General features: G+C 51.8%; 1 protein-coding gene across 2 annotated transcripts; it reads right to left on the reverse strand.

The window, feature by feature from the left end:
- Window positions 1–488: 488 nt before the first annotated feature.
- On the reverse strand, window positions 489–21,503 carry CBARP (CACN subunit beta associated regulatory protein). 2 transcript variants are annotated; one of them, XM_028713737.2, is made up of 10 exons: window positions 20,825–20,954; window positions 20,609–20,685; window positions 15,994–16,139; window positions 14,725–14,786; window positions 13,357–13,522; window positions 11,789–11,960; window positions 10,814–10,942; window positions 10,058–10,259; window positions 7,763–7,946; window positions 489–4,346 (listed from the first exon to the last, which is right to left on the reverse strand). In XM_028713737.2, exons 2-10 carry the CDS (start codon window positions 20,657–20,659, stop codon window positions 3,224–3,226), a joined length of 2,235 nt encoding a protein of 744 aa, XP_028569570.2. In that variant the 5' UTR covers window positions 20,660–20,685; window positions 20,825–20,954; the 3' UTR covers window positions 489–3,223. The 2 variants fall into 2 exon arrangements, with proteins under 2 accessions (XP_028569570.2, XP_077777946.1); XM_077921820.1 differs by having other exon boundaries at window positions 20,609–21,503.
- Between the last annotated feature and the right edge of the window lie 265 nt (window positions 21,504–21,768).

Below are 21,768 nucleotides of genomic sequence, written 5' to 3' on the forward strand. Positions count from 1 at the left end.
TGGTGGACCTCCCAGTTCCCACGGTCGCCACTGCGGTGGTCTCGACGTAGCTGCATCTCTGGGTTATTTGTGGGGCCTGCCTGGTGTTTTTGCATTAGTAGAATGTGTGCTTTTATTTAAAATGCATCTCTGGGTTATTTGGGGGCCGGTCCACTGTCCCTTAGACCTTGTGGGGGGCCGGACTATATTTTGAAGAAAAACGAATGAATTCCTATGCCCCACAAATAACCCAGAGATGCATTTGAAATAAAAGGGCACATTCTACTCATGTAAAAACACGCTGATTCCCAGACCGTCCGCGGGCCGGATTTAGAAGGCGATTGGGCTGGATTTGGCCCCCAGGCCTTAGTTTGCCTACCCCTGGTCTAGAGGACACCTGCTTGGCGAAAACCACACCAGGGAGTTATAACGCCAGGCCCTATATACAACCTCTGGGGTGACAGTGTTCACGACTTAAGGGGAAAAGAAGACCACACACACCCATTGGAAAACGTTGGCACATTGTTTATTTAATAAAGTCTTGTATTTTCATTTTTTGCTCTCCCCCTCCATTGAAAAAGGCAGGGAAAAAGGAGTTCCGTGGTTTGGTCTGCTGCTTTTACTAAGCGGGGAGGGGGAAAACAGGCTTTTGCATTGCCCCCCCCCCCCGCCGACAAAAAAAAAAAGACAAATTGTGATCGTAGGAAGGCCAGAGTTGGAAGAGACCGCCCCCCCTCCAACACACATACAGAAGGGTCTTCTAGTTCCACCCCCCTTGCAAGGCAGGACTCCCAAGCTAGACGATTATGACGGTTTCGACAATGACAAGAACAAGGTGGCAAAACAAGCCAGAACTTTGGAATAAATAAATAAATATATGTGTATATATATATATATTCTCACATCTCCAAAAGAAGAAGGGGGGGGGGGGGGAGAAAAGATCGCCCTGCCACACTTCTGGCAGCAGTTGCTTTTTCGCTTTTACAAAATTAAGTTTCTCTTCTTTTCCGACCGTGCCCCCCACCCCAATTCCCCACCCCTTCAAGTAGTGCTTCGGACGTTGATTTTGAAAAAAAATATATGAAAACTGGAGGGCAGGACCCACACATCTAACCAGGCGCACACACACCCCACTCCTCCCCGAACCGCCCCCCCCCCTCTGTTGACATGCAAAATTATTGAAGCACGGAAAGGAAAAAGTTAGGAAACGTAAAAGATTTGGCACACATTCCCTGCATGGCGGTGTTGGGAAATGGATGGGTCAGTTTGCCCCCTCCCCAAGCGATGTGCTTGTAGCCGCGTAGTAGCAACGACACACACGTTAAAAGAAAAATAAAGCTTGCTGCCGCCACCTTATAATCTGCTTAAAAATTAAAGGCGCAATAAAACCGCCTGCTTGTGTAGGTGAAAGTCGAAAAATTAGACTATCGTGGGAAAGTTCGTTTATTTCAGTAATTCAACTTAAAAGGTGAAACTCATGCAAAGCGAGATACGCTTCTACTTCTCAGAGGTCCAATATTGCTCTATCTGCAATCCTTGTTTTGCTGATTTCATTGAATATTCTAATTTTCTGAGATTAATTAGTTTCACCTTTGAAGCTGAATTAGTGAAATAAAGGAACTTTCCCATGATATCCTAATTTTTCGAGTTTCACCTGTATATTATTATTATTTTTCTTCAACCACAAATGTGGATAAATAATTTTTTAAAAAAAATTAAAAAGAGAACGCGCACCCCCTTTGCATCGATTTGGAGAACAGGGCAGATTAAGGAATAACGTGTCGGAAGAGGCACGTTTTTGTAGCCGAGTGCGTGAGGACTATGGCTGATCTCCCTCTTTTTCTTCCGCTGGGCCTTGCCCCCGAACTCACTGCTCTCCTATCTCAGCCTAGGGAGGAAAAATGGACGGCTTTCTGATGGCTCTAGACTTCCTGGCTTCTGAGATTAGCAGTCCAACGACATTGGGGAGTGGGAGACACACACACAGACGTCAGTCACCCCTGCGTCATCCGCTGACGCTAAGACCAGGGCATTTCTCATTCCGCTGCCCAGTTCTCATGAGGGCTAGAAACTTGGGAGCGTTCAAGTAGCAGCGCCGACACCCCCCTTTTCCGATCAAGCTGTTTGGTATCTCTGCGCAAGGGATGGTGGCGCCGGAAGGAAAGCCAGAGCAGGGGCGCGGAACAGCGTACAATTTCGGGAAAAGTTGAAGATAATGAGAGAATCGGTGACGGAGGAGTAATGCAGGGACGCGAGGAGAGACGGAGGCCTGAGCTATCGGAGGACAAGAAGTCGGGCGTGCTGCTTCTACTGCAACCCGTGTGCCTCGCTTTGCCAAGCACGTACCCGAAAACGGCACAACCCGCTCCAAACCGGTGCAATAACCCATGGCAATTCCATCCACCTAGACAGCTCACCAGCTTAATAAAATAGCCTTTCTGGAGCCGGTTCCACGCCAACGAAAGTTCATTGGGAAGAAACTTGGGTGAGAGATCCGGGGCCAAGCGGGCAGGCTTTTCTGTCCCATCTGGGAGGCGAGGTTGTTTCTGCTTCCCGCCAAGAGGACGCCCAGCGACAGACGGAGGGAGGAGGAGGAAAGGATAAGGTTATTGCTTGCAAAAAGAAAAAAAAACCAGAGAGAGAGTGTGAGTGTGCAAAGGTGAAGGAGTCATTTATAGTTATCTGCTACAACCAGCTCTTTTGAACGTCGTGAGGTAAAAGTCAGGCCTCTGCTAGGTTCCGGGGTCTCCTGTTATTAGCGAGAAAAAGCCCCTCGGGAACATAATGTCCGGGCTGTGCAATAGAGACGCTTGCTTTGGCAACCCCGCCTCGGAGGGGAAAGGGAGAACGGGCTTGTCTCGGGACCCCCAACCCCTCCTGGGCACCGGCGAGAAGGGAGCAGAGGCTACCGGGAGCAAGATCCCGCCCTCCCCGGCCCCTCGCAAGCGGAAGGCCAAGCCGAAGGGGCCCGCTGCTGCCCGCCGCACAAACGCAGCCTTGACCAGTTTCCCTCGACCCTCTGCGGACTCCGAGTCCGGCTAGAGACAGGCAGCTCCCCTAGGATGCAGCGACGTCCCTTGCGTGGTACCTGCCCCAGCAGGGCCACCGTCCTCTGAGATACTGCAGCCCTGGCGTGCGCCCCGTTGCCCCGGCCGGCTGGCAAATCCCATGCCGGCACCGGGGAGGAACTGGGGAGAGAGCGGTGGCTACCTCACCCTGAAGTCGACGGCGTCCCCCTGCTCCTCTACTCCGGGCTGTGGTCAGGGGAGGCGTCCGCCACAGCCACGACGCACCCTGGACTCTCTCTCGGTTTTTTCAAGCGCCCGTACATCCTTTCCTCCAACCCCCCGGTTATCTTGTCCATCAGTTCGGTGCCCAGGCTGCCCAGGCCCGGGCACTGCCCGTCCTCGAGGCAGCCGCTGCCATACGGCTCGGCCGGCCCCTTGGCCTCCTCCGGCGGCTCCTCTTCTATCACCTGGATTTTGTCGCTGGCTTCCGCCGTCGCCGGTGCCGCCTCCTCATCCCCGGCGCTGACGATGCGCGGCAGGGTGCTCTGGTAGCGCCCCTCCAGCGGATAGTTGACACTGTCACCCCTCCGCAACGGCGTGCGGTGCCTCTCTAGGGCCGGCGGGTAGCGGACGCCGGGGTCGCTGTACTGCTTGGCCCGCTGCCACTGCTTCCGGAGGTGCGTCCGGGAACGGTGCTTGGCTCGCAGCGGCGACTCGTCGAACTGAGGGTCGTGGCGGACGAAGGCGTTGAAGAGGGCGTCCGTCTTCTCGTCGATGCTGTAGTCCCTGCGGGGCAACGCGTCCCGGGTGGGGAAGAGCTGCCCGTAGGGGGCCCAAACCAGCGGACTTGGGGCCGGCGGCCCGCCGGAAGCCCCTTCCGCGGCCTCGTCTTCCTCCTCCGGTTCTTGGCCTTCGAAACTCTCAAAGATGGTGGCTCGGCGGCCCGCGCTGGTGAAACAATATCGCTTCTCCGAGGCCGTCTGGTCCTCGCCGACGCGCCCGCCGGGAGCCTCGATGGAGGCGTAGCCGCTGTCCATCTGCAGGAGCTTCCGGGTCCCGGCCTCCGACTCTACGCTGTCCTGCTTGGCTTTCCCCGGCAATCTGTCCTCTCCTCCTTCGGCCTCATCCGCCAAGGAAGAAGGGAAGCTGGGCAAGCCGCCGCTCGAAGAGATACTCTCCCCGCCGTCGCTGCGCACCGAGTCCCGGTCGTTGCCCTGCTCCGACGAAGCGTACATCTCCAACGATGCACGCAGGCTCCAGATGTCATGGTAAAGGGGGGTGGGGGGCTGAGGTGGCAGCGGCGGCTCCAAAGCGGGGGGCTCAGCGGAGGGGGGGCTGGGTTGCTCTGACGGCTCTATCCTGCATCCAGAACACAACAGGTACATTTTCCCTTTAAAAACACCTTTTGGGTCTTAGGATCGTATGGAACGAAAACAGCAAATGATAATCGAGACCTGATATATACATACACACATACACTCTTTTCAAGTTCACACACACACACACACTTTTCAAGTTCATACACACACACCGTATTTTTTGCTCTATACGACTCACTTTTTCCCTCTTAAAAAGTAAGGGGAAATGTGTGTGCGTCTTCTGGAGCGAATGCAGGCTGCGCAGCTATCCCAGAAGCCAGAACGGCAAGAGGGATTGCTGCTTTCGCTGCGCAGTGATCCTTCTTGCTGTTCTGGCTTCTGAGATTCAGAATATTTTTTTCTTGTTTTCCTCCTCCAAAAACTAGGTGCGTCTTGTGGTCTGGTGCGTCTTATAGGGCGAAAAATACGGTACACACACACTTTTCAAGTTTATACATTTCACTGATTTCACAATCATCTTGACATTTCAAAACTTTACTTCCTTCCCCCTCTTTCTGCGGTTCCTTAAATTTGTTTTTAATACCTTCCGCATATCCAGATTAACTTCATTTGCTCATTCATTCATCTTCTTTAAATACATACTCTTACAAAACTGCAGGTTGTTACAATAATCCTGCCAATGCTTTTATCCGTAAATATTCAATAAACCGTTTCCATTCTTTTGTTTATTTTTTTTAAATGTTATCTTGATTTCTTGTTCTTCTGGCAAGTTTCGCCATTTCTGCATATTCCATTGCCGTTATAAGGGAACAAATGAGATGCTTGTGGCGAAGTTCAACCACCTATTTTTTCGAGAAAAATAGCACTGGCCTGGCCTGGCCTTCCTGCAAAAGGAACACCCTGATGCCAGCTGCTGGAAAACGGCAGAAGGGGAGAATGCTGCTCTTGTGCTCAAATCCTGCCTGTGAGTTTCCCTCTGCGGCAACTGGTTGGCTCCTGTGTCCGAGGCAGCTGTCTCCCAGCTCCATCAGAAGTGCTGTTTTTGGGGGACAGGGGGCGGGCAGGTGTGGGGGACTCCCTGGTCCTGAATGGGGTCACTGTGCCCCCGAAGGACCAGGTGTGCGCAGCCTGGGAGTCATTTTGGACTCACAGCTGTCCATGGAGGCACAGGTCAAATCTGTGTCCAGGGCAGCTCCATCTGGTACGCAGGATGAGACCCTCCCTGCCTACGGACTGCCTCGCTAGAGTGGTCCATGCTCTGGTTATCTCCCGCTTGGACTACTGCCATGCGCTCTACGTGGGGCTCCCTTTGAAGGTGACCCCTATAACTAATCCAGAATGCGGCAGCCAGACTGGTGACTGGGAGTGGCCGCCGAGACCACATAACACCGGTCTTGAAAGACCTACATTAGCTCCCAGTACATTTTCAAGCACAATTCAGTGTTGGTGCTGACCTTTTAAGCCCTAAACAGCCTCGGGTCCATTATACCTGAAGGAGCGTCTCCACTCCCATCGTTCTACCTGGACACTGAAGTCCAGCACCGAGGGCCTTCTGGCGGTTCCCTCCCTGCGAGAAGTGAGGTTACAGGGAACCAGGCAGAGGGCCTTCTCGGTGGTGGCGCCTGCCCTGTGGAACGCCCTCCCACCAGATGTCAAGGCAATAAACAACTATTTTACTTTTAAATGACAACTGTTTAGGGAAGTTTTTAATGTCTGACGCTGTATTGTTTTTAATTATTGTTTCCGAGCACAATTCAAAGTGTTGGTGTTGACCTTTAAAGCCCTAAACGGCCCAGTATACCTGAAGGTGTGTCTCTACCCCCATCGTTCCACCCGGACACTGAGGTCCATCTCCAAGGGCCTTCTGGCGGTTCCCTTGCTGCGAGAAGCCAAGTTACAGGGAACCAGGCAGAGAGCCTTCTTGGTGGTGGCGCCTGCCCTGTGGAACGCCCTCCCACCAGATGTCAAAGAGAACGACAACTACCAGACTTTTAGAAGACATCTGAAGGCAGCCCTGTTTAGGGAAGCTTTTAATGTTTGATGTATTACAGTATTTTAATATTTTTTTGGAAGCCGCCCAGAGTGGCTGGGGAAACCCGGCCAGGTGGGCGGGGTATAAATAATAATATATTATTATTAATTATTATTATTATTATTATTATTATTATTATTATTATTATTATTATTATTGGCATTTGGCCCCTGTGAAAACAGGATACTGGACTTAAGATGGGCCACTGGGACTAGATCCAGCAGCTCAGGAAGCAGAGGAGAGGACCTTTGCAAACTGCCTTGCGGATACAGCAAATCCTGCCCGATGATAACGCCAAGGTTGCAGGTTCAATTCCTGCAAGGGACAGCTGCACTATCAACTCTATGATAGTGTTCCACATAGCCAGGATTCGGCCGTCAGAAACGGTGCCCAGGCAGAAACTTTAATGTCTGGGAAAACCTGGACGTATGGCAGTGTAGATTTTGGCAAATCTTTTTTTCAAAAAAGCTCAAAAGCTTCAATTTTATTTTATTTTTAGTTTTTTTGGGGGAAAAAAAAGCTAAACTTTGGACCAGGGGTCAGCAAACTTTTTCAGCAGGGGGCCGGTCCACTGTCCCTCAGACCTTGTGGGGGGCTGGACTATATTTTGGAAAAAGAAAAAGAACGAATTCCTATGCCCCACAAATAACCCAGAGGTGCATTTTAATGAAAAGACACATTCTACTCATGTAAAAAGACACTGATTCCCAGATCGTCCGCATGTCAGATTTAGAAGGTGATTGGGCTGGATCCGGCCCCTGGGCCTTAGTTTGCCTACGCATGCTTTGGACCCCCCCCCCCCAAAAAAAAAGATAAACAAAAACCCAAGAATTTTTTCAGGGAATAAAAGCTCAATAGCTTTAGTGTCTGGATTTTCACTTTTTGAAATATGGCAACCCTTTGACTCTTAAAGGGACACGGGTGGTGCTAGGGACGTGGGTGGACCTGTGGGTTAACCCACAGAGCCTAGGACTTGCCGATCAGAAGGTTGGTGGTTCGAATCCCTGTGACGGGGTGAGCTCCCGTTGCTTGGTCCCTGCTCCTGCCAACCTAGCAGTTCGAAAGCACGTCAAAGTGCAAGTAGATAAATAGGTACCGCTCCGGCGGGAAGGTAAACGGCGTTTCCGTGGGCTGCTCTGGTTCGCCAGAAGCGGCTTAGTCCTGCTGGCCACATGACCCGGAAGCTGTACGCCGGCTCCCTCGGCCAATAAAGCGAGATGAGCGCCGCAACCGCAGAGTCGGCCACGACTGGACCTAATGGGCAGGGGTCCCTTTACCTTTACCTAAGACTCTTAAGCCTACCCAATCCATGAATCCTGCAGTGCTGCCGAAATTCTCCCCCAGTCTTTCCTCATGCCATCGCAGCTGCGTCTTCTCTGCCCACCCACCCCCCGCCCCATTCCCACTTATCTACTGAAAAATACCTGCCGAGGGATAAGGTGGAGCTGGCTGGAGCGGGCAGGAACGGCCCGCCAACGGGCCTGAACGCCACGTCATCCGTCCGAGCGATGTATTGGATGATATCTGTCTGGTGTGGGTCGCGGTCTTCTTCGTCCATGCTCTCGCTGGCGGCCCTCTGGCGCTGGAACTGGTGCCTTTTCGGAGAGCCTGGGCAAAGGACCGGGTGGCGAAGACCAAGAGTTAAGCGGGGGGGGGGGGGGCGACGACATTGGTGGCGGGGGCGGGGGGAGAGAGAGAAGAGACGACAACGAAAATATGATTATTTTGGTCAAGAGCAAGCCCTCGGTCACGAATTTCTTGAGTCCTGCCCTGCCGACAAAAAGAGATGTACACTCAACCGGCAATTACAGTGGTACCTCGGGTTACATACGCTTCAGGTTACAGACTCTGCTAACCTAGAAATAGTATCTTGGGTTAAGAACTTTGCTTCAGGATGAGAACAGAAATCATGCGGTGGCAGCAGCGGGAGGCCCCATTAGCTAAAGTGGTGCTTCAGGTTAAGAACAGTTTCAGGTTAAGAACGGACCTCCGGAACGAATTAAGCACTTCACCCGAGGTAAAGGTAAAGGGACCCCTGACCATTAGGACCCCTGACCTTGGGTTACATACGCTTCAGGTTACAGACTCCGCTAACCCAGAAATAGTGCTTCAGTTTAAGAACTTTGCTTGAGGATGAGTACAGAAATCGTGCTCCACCGGCACGGCAGCAGGAGGAGGCCCCATTAGCTAAAGTGGTGCTTCAGGTTAAGAACAGTTTAGGTTAAGAACGGACCTTTGGAACGAATTAAGTACTTAACCCGAGGTACCACTGTACTGCAGTCACACAATCAATCAGTAGCTAAACTGGGTTCTACACAGTCACAAAAACAAAACAAAAAGGAGCCGCAAAACCAAAAGCGCAAAATAAATAGCAAAAACAGACAGACCTCAGTGTAACACTCAGTCTAAACGGATGTGTGGCACTCAAATCAGAAGCGTAACACTCAAAACGGAGCACATTTGGCTTCCGAAAACAGTTCGCAAACCGGAACACTTACTTCTGGGTTTGCAGTGTTTGGGTTCCAAGTTGTTTGAGAACCAAGGCATTTGAGAACCAAGGTACCACTATATGCTTAAATAAAAGAGGCCACAAGGCTTTATTTTGCCCCAGGGACCACCAGATCAAGAGAGGTTGCATTGATGCCTCCAGTTCACCGGTGCAACGTTCGAATCGTGCCAGTGAGAGTTGCGTGCCAGGTGGGCACCAAAGCAGGTGTGATGGGATTCAGACTCGGAGGCTGAACCGGAGGAATCCCAGCCTGCACAGGAGTCCCCGCCTCCAGAACCAGCTGAGCCGGGGCTCAGGCTTGAGCCTGAAGGGTCCTCACCTGTGCTGGGTCCACAGGTGAGTCTGCTCTGGCTCCTGAGGTGATGGAGGACCCATTGCCTGCAGGTGCTCCACTCTCAGCCCCGTCAGGGGAAGCTGAGGTTGCCTCTGGGTCCGGGAACCCTCCAGCCTCTCCTGAGCTGCAGAGGCTCAGGGCAGAGAGGCGGAAGGAACTAAGTTCCCGCAGGAGGAGGGCTTGCCTCCAGGCCAGGAAAGGCGAGTCACCAGAGGATCGGGGCCGCCCTATGCCTCGGGGCAGATAAAAGCCAGCCAGCCCCAGTCCCAAGTTGCGGGAACAACATTGTTGGTAGCCTGTTCCTGCCTGAACCCTGTCCTGCCGGAGCTCCTGACCTCACCCGACTCCCTGCTTTGGACCCCGCTTCAGCTTTGACGGACAGCCTCCATACTGCACTCTCAACCTCGGATTGGACCATAGCTGTCAAGCGCCCCTTATTTGGCGGGACAGTCCCTTATCCCAGCGCCATGTCCCGCTGCTGTCCCTTACTGATGATGTCCCTTAAATAAGCTACTGAAGGTAATGGGGCCCTTTCTATGTCCAGCTGTCCTTTGTCAACAACAAATTGTAGCTGTTTTTTTGTGTTGAATATATGGTAATTTATGGACCTAATAGGTATCTAAAGCCATTTGCACGCAACAAAACATGCATTTTAGCAAAGTAATTGTCGATCCCTTATTTTGGCTGCCGATCCCTTATTTTCGAGGCTGCTGGTCCCTTATTTTCAAATCTGTAAGTTGACAGCTATGGATTGGACCCGGACCTCGCCGCACGGTTAACCCACGGGACCAGCACAGCCGGGCAACTACCCAAGAAGGAGCATGGCGTATCCGCCCACCCAGGCCAAAGTATCACCCCTCCACCAGCATGACCCACCTCGCGTATCCAGACTGGATGCTCTCTGGCTCGTCTCCAGTTTCCATTTCTTGATCCGAAAGTAGGGTCCGGCACCCTCGAGGCTGGCATGGCGACGTAGGCGGGTGAAGAAATGAAGGACGGTGCCCTGGGCAGGGGCCGGCGGGGGCTCCCCCGCTCCGCCCCCTCCAGCACCCTTGGGACTCTGGCCGGCACCGTCGGACTGAGAGGAGAGGAAGGAAGGAGGAGGGTGGGTCAGGAACGGCCGGCGGTTTTGCCACCCGAATGGAAGTGATCCCCTAACCATCAAACACACAGAGAGACGACGCGACACTCTACAATGGACCCACTCTCTCTGGGCGCAAGGACGGAAGATTCGAACCGCTGACCTTCTGATCAGCAAGCCCTAGGCTCTGTGGTTTAACCCACAGCGCCACCCGCGTCCCTAAGTTTTAATTTATATATATTTTTAGCTGTTGCTATATCTGTATCGTCCCTGTTGTACCTAATTGCAAATTCAAATGTATCCCTGTTGTGTTTTATGTCTTCCTTGATATTGCATGTGGGCTGGAACTGGTCTGTGACCGAAATAATAAAATTAATGGCCTAGAATCGCATTAGGCCTTTTTGCCGCTGCATCACACGGTTGTCTCATTGCTAAACTTGTAGTCTAGTGAGACCCCAGGATCCCTTTTTTCACATGTCCTGCTCTCTAGCCAGGCGCCCCCCAATATCCTACATTTGTGCATCTGCCTATCCCCAGTTAAGCTGATGTACCGAGGTGCCTTCGCCAGAATCCGATGAAGCGGAGGAACCAGCCTCGACGGTGGAATTATAAGTATCTCCCGGCAAGGCAGAACTGGCGCAGGTTCCGTGGCTGGTCAGCGCCGTCTCCGGCAAGGGGTGCTGCCAAGAAGGGATGAAGGCGAGAAAGGGTTAGGGATAGCTTCACCGACCCACGCACAAACCTCCCGGAAGTTTATACCCTGCGGGCGTAAAAATACAGTGGTGCCCCGCAAGACGAATGCCTCGCAAGACGAAAAACTCGCTAGACGAAAGGGTTTTCCGTTTTTTGAGTCGTTCCGCAAGACAAATTTCCCTATGGGCTTGCTTCGCGAGACGAAACGTCTTGCGAGTTCTTGCGAGTTTGTTTCCTTTTTCTTAAAGCCGCTAAGCCGTTAATAGCCGCTAAGCCGCTAAACCGTTAATAGCCGCTTAGCCGCTAATAGCCGCTAAGCCGCTAATGGCCGCAAAGCCGCTAATAGCCGTGCTTCGCAAGACAAAAAAATCGCAAGACGAAGAGACTCGCGGAACAGATTGATTTCATCTTGCGAGGCACCACTGTAGAAGAGGCATTTCTAAAAATTCATCCAAATTTCCCCCCCACCCCAACTGTTTCCGTACAAAAAGTTTGCCTCTAGGACCAGCCATGGGAAGGCCAAATGTGGCCTCTGCAGGTGACAAGACAGGTCTCTGCCCCAGTGAGCTTACAAATAAATGTCAATTAAGGAGCTGGGAAAGACTTTGGCTGAATACTCTCTTCTGAGCGTTCATGGGTGCCCTCAGAGAGGCATAATAATAATAATAATAATAATAATAATAATAATAATAATAATTCTTATACCCTACCTATCTGACTGGGTGGCGGTAAATTATTGTTAAGTAATAAGACAGGTCTCTGCCCCAAAGAGGTTACAAATGTGAATGAAAGAACTGGGACCCTGCCCCCCCCCCGGCTCCTCTGGGTCTCACCTGGAAGATGGCCAGGCTGGGCTTGGCTGGGGGGTGCCGAGGCGTCATGGCGATGCTGTTCTCGTTGGACTCGTGGATGGTGACGATCTTGAGGGCGGCGCACGGGGGCAAGGGCAGGTGGCTGAGGCGGGCGTTCTTCAGGTGGTGGAAGTCTCCCTCGGTCAGGGTGTACCTGGCAGGGTAAGGATTTCCCTCAATCTTTGTCAGCACGGCCATTTTGGACCACGATTTCCCATCAGCCCCTGCCAGCACGGCCATTTTGGACGATGATTTCCCATCAGCCCCTGCCAGAGCAGCCATTTTGGATGAAGATTTCCCATCAGCCCCTGCCAGCACGGCCATTTTGGACCAAGATTTCCCATCAGCCCCTGCCAGCACAGCCATTTTGGACCATAATTTCCCATCAGCCCCTGCCAGCACTGCCATTTTGGACCAAGATTTCCCATCAGCCCCTGCCAGCACGGCCATTTTGGACCAAGTCTTCCCATCAGCCCCTGCCAGAACTGCCATTTTGGACCATGATTTCCCATCAGCCCGTCAGCACGGCCATTTTGGACCATGATTTCCCATCAGCCCCTGCCAGAACAGCCATTTTGGATGAAGATTTCCCATTAGCCCCTGCCAGCACGGCCATTTTGGACCAAGATTTCCCATCAGCCCCTGCCAGCACAGCCATTTTGGACCAAGATTTCCCATCAGCCCCTGCCAGCACGGCCATTTTGGACCAAGTCTTCCCATCAGCCCCTGCCAGCACGGCCATTTTGGACCAAGATTTCCCATCAGCCCCTGCCAGCACGGCCATTTTGGACCACGATTTCCCATCAGCCCCTGCCAGCACGGCCATTTTGGACCAAGATTTCCCATCAGCCCCTGCCAGCACGGCCATTTTGGACCACGATTTCCCATCAGCCCCTGCCAGCACGGCCATTTTGGACCAAGATTTCCCATCAGCCCCTGCCAGCACGGCCATTTTGGACCACGATTTCCCATCAGCCCCTGCCAGCTCTGGCAAACTGTCTCTCCAACCCCACAAAAACCCAAAAACTTAAATATTTTTCTCCAAGGCCCATCCCTGAAAGGTAGAAACCTTCCTTTGCCTCCAGAAATTAGGCAATCCTGGGAGAGAAATACTGACCCAGAGCTGCAAAACAGGCTTATCACAGGCCTTGGGGGCCACCTCAGAGTCCATCTAGTCTGACCCCCATGCATTGTACAGGGTTCAAGTCCTCCCACCCCAGCCCTCAAACCCATCAAGGGACTATAGCCTCTCAGCCGGTCCTTACCTCACAGGGCTGCTGCGAGGATTTATTTTTTTAAAAAAAGACGATCCCTTATATAAAGGATTATCATATCTGAACGGAATAGGAATTTATTTAAATTTTGGAAGAAAAACGGTAGAAGAATGAACTCATCCACTGGGAGGGGGCACTTTGATAAAATTGTAGGATTTGGCATTAATTGGTATTGTTATATTGTTGGAAAATCAATGAAAAATATGCATTTTTGAAAAAGCTGAGACGTATACGTACTAATCGTACTTCTCTCTCGAACCCAGGACCCCCGCCTACCTCCTCCCTTTCTCCTGGGTCTTCTTGCTCTGCTCGAAGAGGGCCGCCTCGTTGAAGGACACCCGTCGCCCCGTGGCGCTTCCGGAAGAGAGGAATCTCTCGCTCTCCGCGTCTCGATAACTGGAGCTGGACATGCAGTCGGGGTCATCCACCTTAATGGTGATATCTAGGGGAGGCAATTAAGATTAAGGAATTAAGATTGCCGGAAGAAATATCAACAACCCCAGATATGCAGATGACACAACCTTGATGGCAGAAAGTGAGGGGGAATTAAAGAACCTTTTATTGAGGGTGAAAGAGGAGAGCGCAAAATATGGTCTGAAGCTCAACATCAAAAAAACCAAGATCATGGCCACTGGGCCCATCACCTCCTGGCAAATAGAAGGGGAAGAAATGGAGGCAGTGAGAGATTTTACTTTCTTGGGCTCCATGATCACTGCAGATGGTGACAGCAGCCACGAAATTAAAAGACGCCTGCTTCTTGGGAGAAAAGCAATGACAAACCTAGACAGCATCTTAAAAAGCAGAGACATCACCTTGTCAACAAAGGTCCGTATAGTTCAAGCTATGGTTTTCCCAGTAGTGATGTGTGGAAGTGAGAGCTGGACCATAAAGAAGGCTGATCACCGAAGAATGGATGCTTTTGAATTATGGTGCTGGAGGAGACTCTTGAGAGTCCCATGGACTGCAAGAAGATCAAACCTATTCATTCTTAGGGAAATCAGCCCTGAGTGCTCACTGGAAGGACAGATCCTGAAGCCGAGGCTCCAAGACTTTGGCCACCTCAGGAGAAGAGAAGACTCCCTGGAAAAGACCCTGATGCTGGGAAAGATGGAGGGCGCAAGGAGAAGGGGACGACGGAGGACGAGATGGTGGGACAGTGTTCTCGAAGCTACCAACATGAGTTTGACCAAACTGGGGGAGGCAGTGGAAGACAGGAGGGCCTGGCGTGCTCTGGTCCAGGGGGTCGCAAAGAGGCCGGACACAACTAAACAACAAAAGGGGAGGGATGCCAACACAACAAATATATTTCACTAGGCAAAATCTTGCGGGGTTTCTCGCAGTTCGCCAAAGATGCTATGGGCCTGATCTAAACCCCTCCTCCAAATCCCCCCCCCCCCACTGATAGGCTTTTTGGGGAGGGGGGGGAATTAAACCAGAGAGAAAGCATCCCTGGAGAGGTTCTGGTTTCGGTACCAGGAGATGCAACAGGAGGAAGAAAAGAAGAGAGAGAGAGAGAGTGAGTGAGAGCAACCGTTTCCAGGGCAACGGGCCCTAGCAACCAGAGCGGGTACCACCAGACCTTCCTATAGAAAAGGATGCAGCAAGCCCTGCCCGCTTTTGAAAGTAAGCAAGCAAGCACCTCACCTTGAGCCGGCTGGGAGTCATCCAGATAGGTAGTGTTTGTTTTCTCGGGGTCATCGCTGGCTCTGGAAAAAAGAAAGAGAAGAAGGTGGGCGGGCGAAAAACCTTGAAAAAGGCATACGCAACAGAGTGAGATGGAAAAGGTCTAGGAAAAACCTGTGCTGAATAGCTCTAGGTTTGCATAAGCCGTGATTTGCATATTAAGGGAATATGCTGTGTACAGTGGTACCTCGGGTTACAGACGCTTCAGGTTACAGACTCCGCTAGCCCAGAAATAGTGCTTCAGGTTAAGAACTTTGCTTCAGGGTGAGAACAGAAATCGTGCTCCGGCGTCGCAGCAGAAGCCGGAGGCCCCATTAGCTAAAGTGGTGCTTCAGGTTAAGAACAGTTTCAGGTTAAGAACGGACCTCTGGAACGAATTAAGTACTTAACCCGAGGTACCACTCTATCATCTATCTATCTATCTATCTATCTATCTATCTATCTATCTATCTATCTATCATTTTTTTACCAACTTTGCCCAAATGGCTTCATTTTCACACACACCTTCAAGCCTGCGAGGAGGTAGGCCAGGAAGTAACTAACAGCCCAATATTATTATTATTATTTTAAAAAAACAATGCACAATGTCCCTCCAAGAACTAGACTGATGTCAAGGAGACGAACAACAACAACAACAATTTATTATTTATACCCCGCCCATCTGGCTGGGCTTCCCCAGCCACTCTGGGCAGCTTCCAACAAAATATTAAAATACAGTAATGCATCAAACATTAAAAGCTTCCCTAAACAGGGCTGCCTTCAGATGTCTTCTAAAAGCCTGGCAGTTGTTGTTCTCTTTGACATCTGGTGGGAGGGCGTTCCACAGGGAGGGCGCCACCACCGAGAAGGCCCTCTGCCTGGTTCCCTGTAACTTGGCTTCTCGCAGCGAGGGAACCGCCAGAAGGCCCTCGGCGCTGGACCTCAGTGTCCGGGCAGAATGATGGGGGTGGAGACACTTATTCAGAACTCCAGAACTTTCTTTTAGAAGACATCTGGAGGCAGTCCTGTTTAGAGTCCCGTCCAACTCTGTGGCGCTATGAAAGTCCAGTTGTCTTTTAAATCAATGCTGTTGATGACTAGAATCTTACTCTGCGGCTAGGGAAAAAGACCAGAGCGCAGACCAAGCCTCTCTTGACTCTGCATAACCCTCTGTTTTGGTTGCAGAACTGGCCTTTCGCAGTGTGACCTCCCCACCTTAGGGTCCCAATTCTGCTCCTCACACCCCGTTACCTGGAGTGTCGCCGGTCGGCCTCGCAGCATCGCCGGCAGACGATCAGGATGCCGAAGAGAAGCACCAGGGTGCCCCCGATAAAGATGGAGAGAAGTATCAGCAGCAGGAAATACCCATCGTGGGTCTTCACTTCGCCAGGTACCGTCTGGAAGGTGGGATTTTTGGTGGGGTGGGGGGAAGAAGGGAAGGGAGAGGAAAATAAAAAGACCACCTGTAAGACTCACTTTCTCCCTCCTAAAAAGTAAAGGGAAATGTGTGTGCGTCTTACAGGGCGAATGCAGGCTGCGCAGCTATCCCAGAAGCCAGAACAGCAAGAGGGATTGCTGCTTTCACTGCGCAGCGATCCCTCTTGCTGTTCTGGCTTCTGAGATTCAGAATATTTTTTTTCTTGTTTTCCTCCTCCAAAATCTAGTGGTCTGGTGCGTCTTATGGAGCGAAAAATATGGTATATATATTCCCTGGCAGTATGAGGGCACATTTCTCCACCATGAGGGGAGAGAGAGAGATGGAGACACTCTTCCTTTTTACACACGCACACAAGTTTAGGGTGTGCAAAGTCGAGAATTGCCTGCCCTTGGGAGATGGCTCCCCCATGTCTCTGCACGAGTCAGTGATCTCTGTGCAGTTACAAAGCACACAGAGATGCAACAGGCACCCTCCTCGGAAGGTTCTCACGAGGAAAGAGATTGGACTCAAATCACCCCTCCAATTTTGCAATTTTAAGAACTCTGTGCCCTTCCCTGACCCTCCATCCTCAAAACTCAAGTCTTCTTCCCACTCCAGTTGATTCCACTGTGCAATGAATCTGTTCTCCCTGGGGCAGTGATCCTTTCTCTTCAATGTGTTAAGATTCCTGCATTGCAGTGGGTTGGACTAGAAGGTCTGGGGTCCCTTCCAGCTCTAAGATTCTCTAATTCTATGTACTCATTGTCGATGCTCAGTGCTGGCACTATATTCATAAAATAATAGTAAGATACCAGTGAGAACTAAAGCGAGATGAACGCCACAACCCCAGAGTCGGTCACGACTGGACCTAATGGTCAGGGGTCCCTTTACCTTTACCAGTAAGAACAACAATTTATTCTTATTATTGCCCAGTAATAATTTGTAATTGTGGGTTAAACCACAGAGCCTAGGACATGCCGATCAGAAGGTCGGCGGTTCGAATCCCTGCAACGACGGGGGGAGCGCCTGTCGCTCGGTCCCTGCTCCTGCCAGCCTAGCAGTTCGAAAGCACGTCAAAGTGCAAGTAGATAAATAGGTACCGCTCTGGCGGGAAGGGAAACGGCGTTTCCGTGCGCTGCTCTGGTTCGCCAGAAGCGGCTTAGTCCTGCTGGCCACATGACCCGGAAGCTGTACGCCGGCTCCCTCGGCCAATAAAGCGAGATGAGCGCCGCAACCCCAGAGTCGGTTACGACTGGACCTAACGGTCAGGGGTCCCTTTACCTTTTACCCCCTGAAAGAGGTCTTTGATGAAGGGCTCTTAGCAGCCAAAGATTCAGGTACCCAGGGCTTTTTCCAGCGCAGAGAGAAAGACCCCAGAACTTTCAGTCTGTTAGATTTCTACCTGTCGAGGTCAAAGCGCCTAACTTAAGTCTGTGCCCGTGAAGCTGCGATTCCTGCATTGCAGGGGAGTAGACCCCTGGGACCCCCTTCTCTGATTCTTCTGCGATCATGTGCAAAACTGGAATATCTCGAGTTGTGGGTTCGAGTCCTCCGCCGGGCAAAAGCATTCCTGCATTCGACAGGATGACCCCTGTTGGTCTCTTCTAAATTTACAATTCTACGACTGCAGGGCCAGCAGTGGTGGTGGGCGGTAGCTGAGTCAGTGCTCAAGTCAGCGACTGACCGCATTAAATCCTCTGGCCCCTTCCATGGGACGGTCGCGTACTGATGACTCAGCAACCAGCTAGTCCTCAGCGCAGAGTTCCGAATCATTTCAGGAAAGGGAGATGGGAGGGGACTCAGCCCTGTCTGCATCCCAAGCAACGGTCCTTACTTTCACAAACGACATATCAAAAGCATTTCCTGCAGCCAACAACTGCCTTCTGCGAACGCACGTGGCTTGGGTCTGTTTCCGACTGGCGGTGGGCAGGATTGAACCCGGGTCCGTCTGCGTGCCAGGCAAGCGCCCTCGCCAAGGGAAGAAGCCCAGATGCGGAAATCTGAAACGGCTTGCAATGCAAGCAGCAGTGGATTCAGCAGAAAACCCTTCCCTTTTCCTAAAGAATCGTAAGCTGGAAGGAACCTAAAAAATCATCTAGCCCAACCCCCTGAAATCCTTATCTACGAGCCACCTTGAGTGCATTTGTTGGCTGCATGTCTACGGAACTCCTTGCCACAAGATGTTAGCATGTCACCCGTTCAGAACTGGCTTCGAAACTGCCCTTGCAACGCCTTTTAAATCTAAGGTAAAGGTAAAGGTACCCCTGCCCGTACGGGCCAGTCTTGACAGACTCTGGGGTTGTGCGCCCATCTCACTTAAGAGGCCGGGGGCCAGCGCTGTCCGGAGACACTTCCAGGTCACGTGGCCAGCGCGACAAGCTGCATCTGGCGAGCCAGCGCAGCACACTGAAACGCCGTTTACCTTCCCGCCGGAGTGGTACCTATTTATCTACTTGCACTTTGATGTGCTTTCGAACTGCTAGGTTGGCAGGCGCTGGGATCGAGCGACGGGAGCGCACACCGCTGCAGGGATTCGAACCGCCGACCTTTCGATCGGCAAGCCCTAGGCGCTGAGGCTTTTACCCCCAGCGCCACCCGCGTCCCATTCCCAGATACTAGCGAAGTCAAAAAAGCCATCATGTGATCAAAAACCACAACTGGCTGCCCTCCTTCAGAGCTGCTGGACTACAACTCCCCGTCAGCGCTAGCCAGCCCTGGGAGTTGTAGCACAGAACCTCTAGATCAGGGGTCAGCAAACGTTTTCAGCCACTGTCCCTCAGACCTTGTGGGGGGCCGGACTATATTTTGGAAAAATATATATGAATGAATTCCTATGCAGCACAAATAACCCAGAGATGCATTTTAAATCAAAGGACACATTCTACTCATGTAAAAACACACACTGATTCCCAGACCATCCGCGGGCCGGATTTAGAAGGCGATTGGGCCGGATCCGGCCCTCGGGCTAGCAAGGGATGATGGGAGTTGTAGTCCAACAACATCTGGGGACCCACAGGTTGAAAACTACTGCCCTAGATTAAGAGAGTGTGTGATGCAGATAGAAGCCGCAAACTCCAAACCTAGATGCCTTCGTTTTTTATTCCTCTACTGGTGAGCTTTGGTGGCAGAGTGGCAAGGCAAAGGCACTCTGCATATGCTCAGAGGCACCACCCACAACGTTTACTTGTTTTTGCCACGATTTCACAATACCGCAGCTCCGTCAGTATAAATCAGCTAGGTGGACCAAAGGCCTGACTGAGATTCGAACCGTTTCCTATTTAAATCTGAGCCTTTTGCGCAGGACCTTGAGCAGGTCTGGGAAAAGCCCCTGCCTGAAACCCCAAAGAGCTGCTACCAGTCAGTGCAGACAATATGCAGCTGGATGGACCAGCCATCCTTCCCAAGACTTGTGGGCCCAGGAAATAATTTCTTCCCTCCTCGCTAGGTCAAAGCGATGCCGATTGAGAACTTGCCCTCAATTCGCAAAATTTCTTTAAATCGTTTCCAATATTGGTGTTTTCAATTGCAACCTGCCCTGGGACTTTAGGAGGGGCAGGTCATATTTATAAAGAAGAAGAAGAAGAAGAAGAAGAAGAAGAAGAAGAAGAAGAAGAAGAAGAAGAAGAAGAAGAAGAAGAAGATATTATTTATACCCCACCCATCTGGCTGGGTCCCCCCAGCCACTCTGGGCAGCTTCCAACAAAACATTAAAATACAATAACCTATTAGACATTAAAAGCGTCCCTAAACAGGGCTGCCTTTAGATGTCTTCTAAAAGTTTGGTAGTTGTTGTTCTCTTTGATATCTGGTGGGAGGGCGTTCCACAGGGCGGGTGCCACCACCGAGAAGGTCCTCTGCCTGGTTCCCTGTAACTTGGCTTCTGGCAGCGAGGGAACCGCCTGAAGGCCCTCGGCGCTGGACCTCAGTGTCCGGGCAGAACGATGGGGGTGGAGACGCTCCTTCAGGGATACCGGGCTGAGGCCGTTTAGGGCTTTAAAGGTCAGCACCAACACTTTGAATTGTGCTCGGAAACGTACTGGGAGCCTCATATTTTAAAATACATTAGCATCAGAAGCACCATGCTCCAATTACAACAACCCCGGGAGATGATGGACCGGTCCTCGCTGGCTCCCCAGCTGAATGCATAGGCAAAAATGGCCTAGGCTGGGCAGATCAAACAGGGTCCGGATCCACCGGGCAAAGGGCAGTTTCTCTCCCGCAGGCTCACAAGCCAGCAACTCCCACAGCTACTCCTGCCAAAACTTTGGTGGCATTTCCGTCCTGGGCCCAACCTGAACTCTCCTATCCAGAGCCGGTGTGGGAGGAAGTGGGGAGACCTCTCTGTCTCTCTGGAGGGGGGCATGCAATACAGAATATCACCCACCCCAGGGGGGAAAGCCTCGCACACCTGTCCCCCCCCTCCAATGCCTCCACGGCAGGGACACTCACCGTCACACCTCCCGTCGTTGCGTTTTCCCAGGCGCTCAAATCATCGCTCATTGTCCGTCCTCGAGAGAGATGTCCTCCTGGGAAAAAGGGAGGCACGAAACCACAGTGACACGACGGTGCGCGGTTGCAGAACGAGATTAAAAATACATATATTTAAATTAAAAAGGTGGCAAGGGTGCGCAGGGAGGGGGAAATAAATAAAGAAATGCAATGTACATATATCAAAATTTGCAGAAGAGGCGACGTGGTCAATGAGGTTGTAGATTCTTCTTTTCCCTTTCTCTCTCTCTCTTTCTCTCCCGGTTACCTCCAGCAATCCATCTCTCCTCCCTTTGCAGCTCACATGGTTTTTGTCGAAGGGAAGATCACGGGTGGATTCCGTTCACAAGAGCCTCGGCAGCGCCATGCTGCGATTACAACACCCCGCGAGATGATGGAGCGGTCCTCGCTTGGCTCGCCAGCTTAAGATGCCGCTGAGGAAGGAAAGCAAAATGAAAGGCTGGTGTGTTTTAATTTATTTTTTAGAGGAAGGCACGATTGGGGGAGAAGCGAAGGTTGGTGGCAGATTGCAAAAGCACCCTTTCTTTCTTTCCTCTCCTTTCCTTCTATCTCTCTCTCCCTCTTCCACTGCCTGGTGTCAGACGGTTTTCTTTAAGGAGCCAGCGGAAGGCCGCAGAGCCGCCTTCGGGGGGGCGAAAAGCGGCTGAGAAAAACGGCAAAAGCCTTTCCCCCCAACCCCGGACCCTGGAAAAAGGCGGCAGCCTCTTCTCTCTTCCCCAACCACCCCGGCCTTCCACCCCAGACGCAGTTGGGAGCCCGGAATTAAATCGCCTTTTCCAAACACACATGCACGCGCTAGGATCCTGGCTCACCAGCCCACACACACACACACAGGGTTGACTCACGCCAACGAGAGAGATGAGCAAGAGGGGAAGGCAGTGAGGGGGCGGACGGTTGCTGCAGCAGAGTGGGGGGGGGCCACCCCACGCCAGGAAAGAGCAGCAAAAGGGTTCCGGACGGCTTTGATCTGGGCGGCTGCAAAAAAAATGAGGAGGGGGAGATACGCAGAAAGGGTGTGTGCATAGCTGGGGGAGGTGGGAAGGGGTTTTGTGGCACCCACCCGCCGCTTAAGGAGCTAGTAGCATGCACACACATGCACA

The sequence above is a fragment of the Podarcis muralis genome, chromosome 18 (assembly GCF_964188315.1).
Source record: "Podarcis muralis chromosome 18, rPodMur119.hap1.1, whole genome shotgun sequence".
NCBI lineage: Eukaryota > Metazoa > Chordata > Lepidosauria > Squamata > Lacertidae > Podarcis > Podarcis muralis.